This window comes from Mustelus asterias, chromosome 8 (genome assembly GCF_964213995.1).
Source record: "Mustelus asterias chromosome 8, sMusAst1.hap1.1, whole genome shotgun sequence".
Taxonomy (NCBI): Eukaryota; Metazoa; Chordata; class Chondrichthyes; order Carcharhiniformes; family Triakidae; genus Mustelus; species Mustelus asterias.
Window position 1 is genome coordinate 74223793 of NC_135808.1, and position 13500 is coordinate 74237292.

Genomic DNA, 13500 nt, shown 5'->3' on the forward strand with positions numbered 1-13500 from the left:
AGGTTAAAAATGTCTGCAAATACCTCCATCAGCTAGCCCACGCAGGATCTGAGTGCTTGTCCAGGTACCTCATCCGAGCCAGTCGTTTTCCGTGGGTTGGCTTTGGCGAAGGCTGATCTGACGTTTGTGATGGGGACCTCGGATACTGATTACTGATATTGGCTGAGGCTTCCTGGGTGGAAGAAGTGCTCTCGCTGACCTCTTGCTCAAAACAGGCATTGAATGCATTGAGTTCATTGGGGAGAGGTGCATTTGTGCTGGCGATTCTACATGCCTTCATCTTGTAGCCTGTTATGTCTTGCAGACCTTGCCATAGTTGGTGGGAGTCCGTGTGGCTAGCTTGGGACTCTAACTTGGTTTGGTACTGTCTTTTGACATCTTTGATGGATCTTGCATGAAAGTCATGATCTGGAACCTAATAGATATAAGAGTTGCGCAGTGCAAAACTAAGGCCAAAAGAAACGACTGATGGGAAATGCATTACACTAGTACAGAGGGTACTTGCCTGAAGGTGGGGCTGAAGCATATTGTTAGAACAGAGTAGAGAGTTTCCCTTTGCATTTAACTGTCTTGTATGTGCTGGATTATGCTTGATGTTGGCACTAGGTCCTAAAAGTTGAGAATTGTACCATTGCTCAAAGTTCATATTTTTCAGTTGACAAGTAGAAAATTGAGTTTAAAAGTAATAACCTTTTCTCTCTGTAGGGAAATTGAAGGACAAATATTTAGAATAGGAATGCAACTGGAAAATATAAAAGAGAAAATTGATGATGACATTTGCAATCAGTCAAGCCCAAACAATTCTACACTCTCCTCACATGAGGTAAATAATGCATTATTAAATCTCTTGAGGTATAAAAGTGTTATAAGGTGAAGTAGTAGTATGCTCAAATTCAAAAATTGGGCTGGATTTTTTAATACCAGATCTTTAAGGATGGGTTGAGTGGTGGGGAGCCTAAATTGGCAAAGAGGGGTGGACTGCTTGTCATCTTTTGCCAGTGGCTGAGAATCTGAAATACGGCCTTCCACCAGATGCTAAACGTGTCACTAGAACCCAATTAGGTGCTTCTTCCTGATGCTGGCATTTTACCAGTGGCAGGTGGGCCATTTGCTGCTTTGGAGATCACCTGGTAAGCCCTGATGTTCTCCATGTGGGCTCGGTGTGGGGGTGCTCCTAATCGAGCCTTCTATGGCTCACAGAGTAGACTCCTGCTGGCAGTGCCAGCCCCCACAATAACTACCACCCCTACCGTCAACAACCATTCCTCTCCCCCTTGCTGGGTGTTGCCTGACAGACCTCAGAAACCTCCAACTACAGTAACCTCGTTTCAAGGGTAGCGAACATTGCTGTTTCTCTCAGCTGGGTGCAGTTCCAGCAGTGACCACTAGTGGTGCTGCTGAGACTGAAGCTGCAGGCCTTTTGACTGGCTGGCAGGTGTTAAAAGCAGGTTATCATTCCTTATAGGGACAGGTGTCCCAATGGTAGCTGATTAGAAGCACAGTGGGTCTAAAATCCTGCAATTGGCCAAGGGCAGGTTTACCCATCATCAAAGCCACCACCATCCTGACGAAATCCAGTCCAAAGTTCCAATTGTGACCTTCGAAATAATCTATATAAGTTAGAGTAACTTGGCTAAAGTTATAATAAAACAGTTTATTTGATGTATTTGAAGGAAACTGGCTTGGTGCATGTTAATTAATTATTAAAGGATGGATATTTCAATATTAGGATAAAGATCAGCAAGACTTGCAGTTTGTGCCTCGTTTGTATTTCATAATTCAGAAAATTGCATTTAAAATGCATTTTCTGTGCAAATGTTTAGCCTTGTTACTATTTCTCCTGTATTAAAGAGCACGATAGATGCCATTATTCAGGAGGGACTGATGATAGGTCTTGGACCACAGGATAGTTTCCAAATGGAGGTGATGTCAGAGAAGAACATTAAATCATGCCTGCTAGAAGACAGATACAACCACATTCCACAGAAGTAAGTACTAGTTGATTATTTTTGAAGTGCAAAATTTAAGTGGACCAGTGACAGTTAAAATAAAGGTTAAGCAGAAGTCAATTGAAGAAATCCTTTTTAAAATGGAAAAGAAAAGTCAGAAAATAATTACCTACATCCTAATAAAGACACATCTATGAAACAGTTAAATTGGTCTTTCAGGTACATAAGACAAAAGTGCCATTTTCACAGAGGTTGTTGACTGGCTGCTTTATTTTATTAAACCTCTGCCCCCCCCCCCCCCTCCCCCCTCTACAACTCATATAGAACATAGAACAGTACAGCACAGAACAGGCCAAGATCAAGCTATCCCACTCCCTATCATCCTGGTGTGCTCCATGTGCCTATCCAATAACCGCTTAAATGTTCCTAAAGTGTCTGACTCCACTATCACTGCAGGCAGTCCATTCCACACCCCAACCACTCTCTGCGTGAAGAACCTACCTCTGATATCCTTCCTATATCTCCCACCATGAACCCTATAGTTATGCCCCCTTGTAATAGCTCCATCCACCCAAGGAAATAGTCTTTGAACGTTCACTCGATCTATCCCCTTCATCATTTTATAAACCTCTATTAAGTCTCCCCTCAATCTCCTCCGCTCCAGAGAGAACAGCCCCAGCTCCCTCAACCTTTCCTCATAAGACCGACACTCCAAACCAGACAGCATCCTGGTAAATCTCCTTTGCACTCTTTCCAGCGCTTCCACATCCTTCTTATAGTGAGGTGACCAGAACTGCACACAATATTCCAAATGTGGTCTCACCAAGGTCCTGTACAGTTGCAGCATAACGCCACAGCTCTTAAACTCCAACCCCCTGTTAATAAAAGCTAACACACTATAGGCCTTCTTCACAGCTCTATTCACTCGAGTGGCAACCTTCAGAGATCTGTGGATATGGACCCCAAGATCTCTCTGTTCCTCCACAGTCTTCAGAACCCTATCTTTGACCCTGTAATCCACATTTAAATTAGTCCTACCAAAATGAATCACCTCACATTTATCAGGGTTAAACTCCATTTGCCATTTTTCAGCCCAGCTTTGCATCCTATCTATGTCTCTTTGCAGCCTACAACACCCCTCCACCTCATCCACTACTCCACCAATCTTGGTGTCATCAGCAAATTTACTGATCCACCCTTCAGCCCCCTCCTCTAAGTCATTAATAAAAATCACAAAGAGCAGAGGACCAAGCACTGATCCCTGCGGCACTCCGCTAGCAACCTGCCTCCAGTCTGAAAATTTACCATCCACCACCACCCTCTGTCTTCGATCAGATAGCCAGTTACCTATCCAATCTGCCAACTTTCCCTCTATCCCACACCTCCTTACTTTCATCATAAGCCGACCATGGGGGACCTTATCAAATGCCTTACTAAAATCCATGTATATGACATCAACTGCCCTACCTTCATCAACACACTTAGTTACCTCCTCAAAAAATTCAATCAAATTTGTGAGGCACGACTTGCCCTTCACGAATCCGTGCTGACTATCCCGGATTAATCCGCATCTTTCTAAATGGTCGTAAATCCCATCCCTAAGGACCTTTTCCATCAATTTACCAACCACCGAAGTAAGACTAACCGGTCTATAATTACCAGAGTCATTTCTATTCCCTTTCTTAAACAGAGGAACAACATTTGCCACTCTCCAGTCCTCTGGCACCATCCCCGTGGACAGTGAGGACCCAAAGGCTCTGCAATCTCATCCCTTGCCTCCCAAAGAATCCTAGGATACATTTCATCAGGCCCAGGGGACTTATCGACCTTCAGTTTATTCAAAACTGCCAGTACATCCTCCCTCCGAACAACTATTTCCTCCAGCCTATTAGCCTGTAACATCTATACAATTCTCTTTCTTGACAGAGACCTGAACAAATGTTCTAAGATCCCAGCTCAGCTCATGGATTCCTCAGTGCCAGAAGACAAGCCAACCAGTCATTACTGGGTGCCTTTAGCATCTATCCACACAGCAGAAGGTGAAGTTTATAGAACAAACTCAGAAACAGTAGAAAATGTCAATAAAAAACAAATAGAACAGGATCCTCGATCACTTGAACTGTGAGTAAAATATCCTGGTTCAGATTTGCATATTAATAGCTTTAGGACGCATTAAATATTTGCAAAAGTACATTGTAAATTGTATATTTAGATAATAAATATGTAAGCAAAATACTGCAGATGCTGGAACTCTGAAGTAAAATCAGAAAATGTTGGAAACCCTCAGCAGATCTAACAGACCTGTGCCAAGAGGAACAGAGTTAACAGCCAGAATCCTGCAGCCGTTCATGCCAGCGGGAATTTCAAGCCTGCTGCAGTGAATGGAGATGTGGCTGGGTGCCAAATTCTCAGTGCTCACTGCAGCGGATATGAACGGCTGGGCTGGTAAAGTCGCAGCCAACATTTTAGGTCTGTAATCTTTCATCAGAACTGAAAGGTCACAGAACTGAAACATTAACTCTATATCTCTCTCTCTCTCTCTCTCACCACAGATATTGCCAGACCTGAGTGTTTCCAGCATTTTCAGATTTTGTTTGCACATCCTACTTTGTTATATTTTCATTATTCTGGATCCTTCTGGAATTATCCTGTATAACAGTTGATAGATCCAACTTTTACATTAGATTCCCATTTTTTGTTTTTTATATAAGACAATTCAATAACTTTGTATTATCTGAACTGAAACTCTGTTATCCCCAGGGATGTAGGAACTGATTATATAGAAAGAAATGATTTGAAGAAGTAACAGTTTAGATTCTAACATCATACTATTTCTGGACCACTAATAAGTTAGAAAACACAATTATATATGGCATATAAGAAATGAAAGTTAAAATGTGATATTTCCAACTGAAGGTGTCTTAAGAAAAGTAGTTGAAAGTAAAAGGATGTAGAAGCACAGATTTTAGAGTAGCATTATATCCTCATGTTCTGAGTAGAAAATTGTACTAGTTCCTTGTGGCCCTGCAGCCCCAGTGTATAAAAACATTGTCACAATTTAAAAAATGTCTGCAGGGACCACTTTTGGAAGCAAATCATTCAATTAGTCTTGCTAAATATTGAAGTGCTCTGAAAAGCCTGTTCATTAATCTTTCCTGGTCTGTTACAGACAAACCCCTACAGTCTCAATGAAAACGCCATCAACCCTACTTGAGAATAATCTTCATTCTTCTGCTAATCCATCTGATTCATTCATGAATGAAACATTAGGATTTCACAGCACTTCATTCCAGGGACAGGAATCATTGAATGAACTGAAGGTGTGCATGACATAGAATGCCATTTTTGCATCACAAAAGTGTAAATTCAGCGGTTCTGGTGGGAAATCTCACTCAAAGGCACGAGAGGTCAGAGATAATACTATGGTTGCAAGGGAAGCCACTTGCTGGGAATGCGGTAATGCAGAATTTACTCTAGAATCTAATGATGATTTCAGGAAAAGTTAGGTTCTCCAAGGCAATGCTGTCCAATAGGATTTTGATGCTTGTTAATCCGGTGGTGATAAGATCATTGTATTCGCTGAATGATATAAGATATATGCAATATTAATAAAACAAGTCACAATCTTTTGAAAATAGGTTTGAGGTTTTAAACAGTTAGCAACCAAGACTGCTACACATTTTGCCAGAGCCAGAACAGCTTCAAAATGGGTTTTACAGCTGACCAAAGCAAGCCTGCTGTATGCACTCTCAAAGGATGATGATAATCTGTTAACTAAAGTGTACTGTTTCTCATTGTGCTCTAATTTATTTCAAAAAAACAATTTCTTCAAAAGTAAAAATTGTCTGTTTTATCAAAATTGATATATTAGAAGTTATGGGAAGGGAAAAGAATCACCAGACCTTTATATATTCTATTTTATGCTCTGACACTTTCCTTGCATAAGGTCTGTTACCCACCATTTCTGTACACGGCACCAGGAAATTTATTATACCTTTTGGCTAATGGCTGACCTCCTATAACCGCTCCCTTTATGCTGATTCATATTCTTTTCAATCACTCATTTCAGTAGATCTATTAAGATTAAGCTGATCACGTTTGGATGCTGGTGCACTGTCCCAGCCTACCAAAATTGGCAGCAATGCCGTGCTGTCCATCACTCACACACCTGAACCTGTGAAAATGCCAACAACCAACCAAACAAAACTAAGTTATTTTGTATGGCTAGATTCCCCAAGAAAACTTTGAGAGCAATTGGATCTCTGTCCTTCCAAAGGCCACCTTGCTTTCATAGTGCTTCACAGAACCATCCCACAGATCTAAATGTATGTTCATTTAGAGGCACCCAAAGAGAACAGGAGTGGACAAGATAGAGAGCAAACAGCAGACTATTTTTCTTGTTTCATTGAATATGTCACCCTTTGGCTTCCAGGTCACTAGAAACCCAACAACTGAACAATATTTTGACAAGCCATGGTCATGGCCTGACTGATATGTAACTCCTGTATAACAACAATGTGGTTGACCCTTGCTCAATTAGGGATGAACGACAAATAGCAAGTGAGACCCTTAGTCATATCTGCTGCTGCAACTTTAACATAACTCAGTATTGTGTGGCTCTAAAGATCAACAGCATCAATTTGCCATACATCAGTGGCTGATTTGCCGCATGTGCTGTATGGCAAGCATATTGGACAAGACTGTGCTAATGTTTATATGTTGACTATTCTATCTTCATTTTCTGAGGATGTTGCTAAAAAGCACCTTTTGGAAGCAATGCTGCCTTGTAAAGCAAGCATCTCAGACAGGACATCAATGGCACAAAGCACACACATGGTTGTGAATTCTAGGGTATACAACACATGTAAATTATTAAAAAGAGAAAATGCTGGTAACAGTAGATGAAATAAGATGAACAGAAGAGACAAGTTAACATGTCAGACATAGCATCTTTACCTGAAGTGGAACATAGTGCAAATTGACAATGTTTAAACTAAAAAATATTGCATGTTAGGGATCATAATATGATTGAATTTTACATTCAGTTTGAAGGAGAGAAGAGTGGGTTCAAGACTAGTATTTTGAACTTAAGTAAGGGCAATTATGAGGGCATGAAAGCAAAGCTAGCTAAAGTGAACTGGCAAACTAGCTTAAGGGATAGGTCGATAAAATTCAGTGGCAGACTTTTAAGGAGTTATTTCAGGATACACAGAATATTAATTCCAACTAGAAAGGAAAATTCAAAGGAGAGGACCCACTATCCGTAGTTAACTAAAAAAAAAGTTAAAGTTAGTATCAAACTTAAGAGAAAGCGTATAATCAAGCAAAGATGGGTGTTAGGTCAGAAGATTGAATAGATTATAAAAAACAGCAAAGAATCACTAAAATATTGATAAGGAGGGAAACATTGGAATACGAGCCAAAGCTAACTACCAATATAAAGACAGAAAGTAAGAGTTTCTATAGTTATTTATAAAAGAAAAAAGTTAATAAAATGAGCATTGATCATATAGAAAGTGAGTCTGGGGAATTAATAATGGAGACTAAGGAGATGGCAGATGAATTGAATAGATATTTTGCATCGGTCCTCACTGTAGGAGATAAAATCCCAGAAAAAGCTGTAAATCAGGATATGGAAGGGAGGAAGGAACTCAAGAAAATTACAATCACCAGGGAAGTGGTACTGAGCAAATTGTTGGAACTGGAGCTGACAAGTCCTAGGCCCTGATGGACTTCATCCTAGAGTCTTAAAAGAAGTGGCTTGTAAGCTAATTGATGCATTGGTTTTCACTTTCCAAAATTCTCAAGATTCAGGGAAAGTCTGATATAATTTATTCAAAAAGATAAGGAGACAGAGAGCAGGAAACTACAGGCCAGTTATGTTAACATCCAATATAGGGAAAATGTTAGAAGCTGTTATTAAAGATGTTATAGCATGGCACTTAGAAAAATTCAACAGAATCAGGCAGAGTCAACAAGGTTTTGTAAGTGAGAAATCATGTTTAACCAACTTATTGGGGTTCTTTGAAGAAGTAGTAAGTGTTATGGATAAAAGGGATCCAGTAGATGTGCTGTACTTAGATTTCCAGAAGGCATTTGATACGGTGCCACATCGAAGTTTACTGGGGAAAAATAAAGCCCGTGGTATAAGGGGTAACATAATGGCATGGAAAGAAGATTAGCTAGCTAACAGGAAACAAAAAGTAGGCATAAATGGGTCATTTTTGGTTAGGAAGATGTAATGTGTGGTGTGCCACAGGGATCAGGTATGGTTGCTAAATTTGCTGACAACACAAAGGTAGGTAGGAGAGTAAATTGTGAAGAGGATATAAGGAAATATAGATAGTTTAAGTGAGTGGGCAAAGATATGGCAAATTGAATATAATGAGGGAAAATGTGAAATTATTCATTCTGCAGGAAGAATAAAAAAGAAGCATATTATCTAAATAGTGAGAGATTGCAGAGCTCTGAGATTCAGATTCCTGGTGCATGAATCACAAAAAGGTTTGTAATCAGTTACAGCAAGTAATTAGGAAAGCTAACAGAAAGTTATAGTTTAAATGCGAGGGGAATTCAATATAAAAGTTGGGTGGTTCTGTTTCAGTTACACAGGGCATTGGTGAAACCACATCTGGTACACAGTGTACAATATTGTTCTCCAATTTAAGGAAGGGTGTAAATGTGTTGGAAACAGTTCAGAGAAGGTTTACTGGACCAATACCTGGAATGGGACGGTTGTGTTATCAAGAAAGGTTGGACAAAGTATGCTTGTATCTGCTAGAGTTTAGAAGAGTAAGAGGTGATTTGAATGAAACATAAGATCCTAAGGGATCTTGACAGGGTGGAAATGGAAAGGATGCTTCCACTTGTGGGAGAATCTAGAACTAAGAGTCACTGTTTAAAAATAAGGGGTTGCCCATTTAAGACAGAGATGAGAAGCAATTTTTTTTCCCTGTGGGCCGTGAATCTTTGGAAGTCTCTTCCTCAAAAGGTAGTGAAAACAGTGTCTTTGAATTTTTTTTTATGCAGAGATAGTTAGATTCTTGATAAGCAAAGGGATGAAAGTTTATCAAGGGTAGGTGGAAATGTGGAGTTGAGGTTAAAATCAGATCAGCCATGATCTTATTGAACGGCAGAGCAGACTCAAGGGGCTGAGTGGCCTACTCCTGTTTCTAATTCATATGTATGTTTGTATGTACGTATGTACAGTTGAACACCAGCTATGATTGGGAAAGTGGGTGGGTGACTGGTTTTCATTAGACTCTGCTCTGGAGCAATCATTAGATGGTGTGCAAGCATAACATGGTATGGATATCCATCTGATTTGCATTTGACTTTGGTTCATTAACATTCACCTATGTTCTACTATTGCACCATACTATTGCCAACCATGTATTCCTGTAGGTTTACGATGTGACCAATCACCTTCAGCCACTATACTCTCTCATTTCAGCCACTGGTCACCTGACATATATATCCTTCAGGTACAATAATGTCCCATGATTTAGAAAGTGGTAATTATTCCTTACCCAAGTAGATGATTCTTGATTGTCAGTTAACAGTCATTTTTCCCATCTCCAATATTTTAAACTAGTAAATAAAGGTAATTTTAAAAAAAAATCTGGACTATTTTCTTTAGTACCCTAAAGATCTTTCTTCGTTCTATATTGCTTGCAGCAGAGTCTAGGAGATTAATCTTTAATTGCTGGGCAACCCAAAACAAATCCTGAAGAGTTGGAAAACCTGCAACATAATGAGATCGGAAAACCAGCACATGGCAAATTCATATCCTATCAATTCCTGGCACAATAAATTCAGTTTGATCTTCTACCAGCTGGATTTTTTCTTTAATTTTTTCAGGGAAAGTTTCCACTATCAACAGTATGTGCTCAACATTGGTCAAATCAATGCAAAAGATCACCTAATTTCAAACACACACTACATTCAGCACAAATTGAGTTTCTATGAAATTTTGCTCTAGTTTAATTAACACTGTGCTGGAAGCCAACCCTGCCCATCAACTGAACGTGCCCCAAGGTGAATCAATCATCATGATGAGTTATAGTTAATTGTACATTTGCATGTTGTAAGAATGTTCTTAAAATTAAATTTTTTTGATGAAAGGACACAAATAATCACTTCGTTTTTAAAAGTATTAAAACCTTTAATTTAGTAAAAAACTGACTACAGTGCACCAAAAAATTAGTAAATGGTTCTGTATACTTTTTAAAGTAATTTTTGATTAGTTAAAATCTGATTACTCACAGGTGGTCGATGCTTATTTTTTTGTGATAAACTATTAATAAACTTGAACCAGGTTACCATTCTTAAGCATACCAAGGAATAATTATTAATGCTAAAATATGTTCTGAAATGCTTCCAGATTACATTAATTCAGGGTGATTTTACATTTGGGATTATGTAAATAAGTTTGAGTGGAAATGTGATGCATAACATCAATTTGGAAAATTAGCACAATTTGCACCTAGATTGCTGACTGTGGCCAAAACAGGAACTCCATCCCTAAAAGCAGTAGTCACTGCATCTCTTATGTAAAGCATGCAGCACTTTGCTTAGTATATAGGTTAATCAAGTACAGTTTATATAGATAAAAAAATATTTGTTCTTTGTACAATCAAATCTCAGCAGCAATTTGTCAGCAGTGAGTTGAATAAATTTTAAAATGAATGCCATTTTAGTTATAGTTTTCTATCCAAGTATGGACTACTTTAAAATGTAAAGTTTTTATTTTCTAAAGTAAAATGAATTTCAAATTAATTTTGTATATAACCAATGGTTTGGTTTATTCCGTTGATAGCAACAACTACTTTCACCAGACAATGGAATTACTGGATCAGAAGATTGTACACCCACTACAGCTATACAAACACTGGATTCTGAGCAACCGCAAACTGAAAGGTATTCATACAGTTTTCAGAAATATAAATCAGTAAGCAAATGCATCCCGTATGCAATATAGATGCATACGTATAGGCAACATTCTGCTTGACCTAATAAGTATTTCCAGCGTTGTATGTCTAAATTTCAGATTTTCAGTATTTCAACTTTGTATTAGAATTGAATACATGTTTTTAACAAAGCATTTTCCCCCTTTAGTCCTTGAGATCAAGATTCTTAAATAATCCCCATCAAATTTACATGTTTTCCTGCTTTCTTATACTTAGAAAACTCCCATTAGCAGTATTAGCAGTAATCAGATGGATTTTATGGTGAGTTCATGGCCTGATGAAGGTGGTTACAGTTAATGCTGGGAATTGAACATTTCCCCCAGTTTTAGTATTCAAATCGAATTTTACAATGAATACCTGCAAATTTTAAAAAAAGAACTGTAACACCCTGGGCCGAAGAAGACTAGCAAAAAAGTGTTGTGGAAACCAACATGAAGAAATCATTCAGCACTGCTAAGGTTTCATATGGCTGGTGACAAGCAAATATCTGGTGGGGCCAGATTTTTGATAACTCCAGTAAATTATGGAAGGCTATCGGGCAGATTATTCCACTTGAAATTCATGCTGGCAATTTTTAAAATTAAATTGTTACTTTGCAGGTCTATTCCTCAGATTTGTTTTCATGATTTCACCTGTTCTTGATGTTGGTATGGGTCTGTAGTTGGTTGGGTTCCATGTATCTCCTTTCTAAATAAATAGGCATTATATTTGCTTGGTTGGGAGGACTTATGGAGCATTGAGTAGTGTCCCTGCCTCTAAGCAGAAGCTCAAGTTTGAGTCCTATCCCAGGGTTTGAAAGCAAGGTGCATTCATAGCTGCCAAACAGGTTCACTATCAACCTGCAAATCTTTCCAACACACACCATTGATAGATAGTGGGAGATATTTCTGGTCAGCTTGTGATGAAAAGAATGTTGGAGCCTCTATCATCACTATCCATAGCTCCAAACTACAACATGCGTGTAAAAGTCCATGTTTCCACAGCAACTCAATCCCCCTGAGTGAACTGTAATGCACCACATCTTGCTTGATACCTAATTGACAAAAATCTATTGATTCAAGGCATTAAGATATTAAGCATAATAGTTTGGGGAAACAAGTTCCAGACTCCTTTGTGTGAAAGATTTCCAAATGGCATAGCTCTAATTTTAAGATTATGGCCCTTGTTCTGGATTTCTTAAGAAGTACTTAACAAACGCCATTATCATTTTAAACACTTAAATCTGATCACACCACAGTCTTCTGAAGTCAAGGAACATAAATCATGTTTATACATCCTGTCTTCATAATTTAACCCTGTAAAGTTCTTTCAAAATTGTTTGGAGAATGGTGATACAAGTCCTTTATCATTTAGGTGAATCAGTGCTATACTAACAAAGAGTATAAAATGTACACCAATGATATTTTATGAATATATTTTAAAATAATACTCTCAAAGGTGTAGAATGAATGGTCAAAATTGGTACATGTGAGCTGCCTTTGATTTGATTTATTATTGTCACATGTATTGTGATACATTGAAAAATATTGTTTCTTGCGCACTATACAGACAAAGCAAACCATTCATAGAGTACATAGGGGAGAAGAAAAGGAGAGGGTGCAGAAAGTAGTGTTACAGTCATAGATAGGGTGTAGAGAAAGATCAACTTACTGAGGTAGGTCCATTCAAAAGTCTGATGGCAGCAGGGAAGAAACTGTTCTTGAGTTGGTTGGTACATGGTCTCATGTATCTATTTCCTGATGGAAGAAGGTGGAAGAGAGTATGTTTAAAGTTTATTTATTAGTGTCACAAGTAGGCTTACATTAACACTGCAATGAAGTTACTGTGAAAGTTCCCACATATTCCGGCACTTGTTTGGTAGATTGAGGGAGAATTTTGCATAGCCAATGCACCTAACCAGCATGTCTTTCAGAGTGTGAGAGGAAACTGAGCACCCAGAGGAAACCCACGCGGACACGGGGAGAACATAGAAACATAGAAGATAGCAGGAGGAGGCCATTTGGCCCTTTGAGCCTGCTCCACCATTTATTACGATCATGGCTGATCATCCAACTCAATAGCCTAATCCTGCTTTCTCCCCATAACCTATAGAAACACAGAAGATAGGAGTAGGAGGAGGCCACTCCATGCAGACTCCACACAGTCTGTGACCCAAGCTGGGAATCGAACCCGGGTCCCTGGCGTTGTGAGGCAGCAGTGCTATATGTCTGGGGTCCATGGGATCCTTGATTATGCTGGCTGCTTTTCTAAGGCAGCGGGAAGTTTAGGCAGAGTCAATGGATGGGAGGCTGATTTGTGTGATGTACTGGGCTATGTTCACAACCTTTTGCACTTTCTTGTGGTCTTGGTTGGAGCAGGAGCCATACCAAGCTGTGATACATCCGGAAAGGATGTTGTCTATGGTGCATCTGTAAAAATTGATAAGAATCGTAGCAGACATGCCAAATTTCCTTAGCCTCCTGAGAAAATAGAGGCATTGGTGGGCTTTCTTAACTATAGTATCAGCGTGGAGGGACCAGGACAGGTTGTTGGTGATGTGGACACCTGGAAAATTGAAGCTTAAGTATTAATTACGTGCTAAA

The 13500-nt window shown here is 39.1% G+C and overlaps 1 protein-coding gene across 1 annotated transcript in view; it reads left to right on the forward strand.

Annotated features, from left to right (window-relative positions):
- The window catches only part of aknad1 (AKNA domain containing 1), a 79681-nt gene that overhangs the window by 39682 nt on the left and 26499 nt on the right, over positions 1–13500 (forward strand). The window contains exons 9-13 of the mRNA XM_078219183.1: positions 706–823; positions 1852–1988; positions 3876–4070; positions 5119–5269; positions 10768–10868. Of these exons, the coding sequence (XP_078075309.1) occupies positions 706–823; positions 1852–1988; positions 3876–4070; positions 5119–5269; positions 10768–10868 (702 nt within the window). The remainder of the gene's footprint in view (positions 1–705; positions 824–1851; positions 1989–3875; positions 4071–5118; positions 5270–10767; positions 10869–13500) is intronic.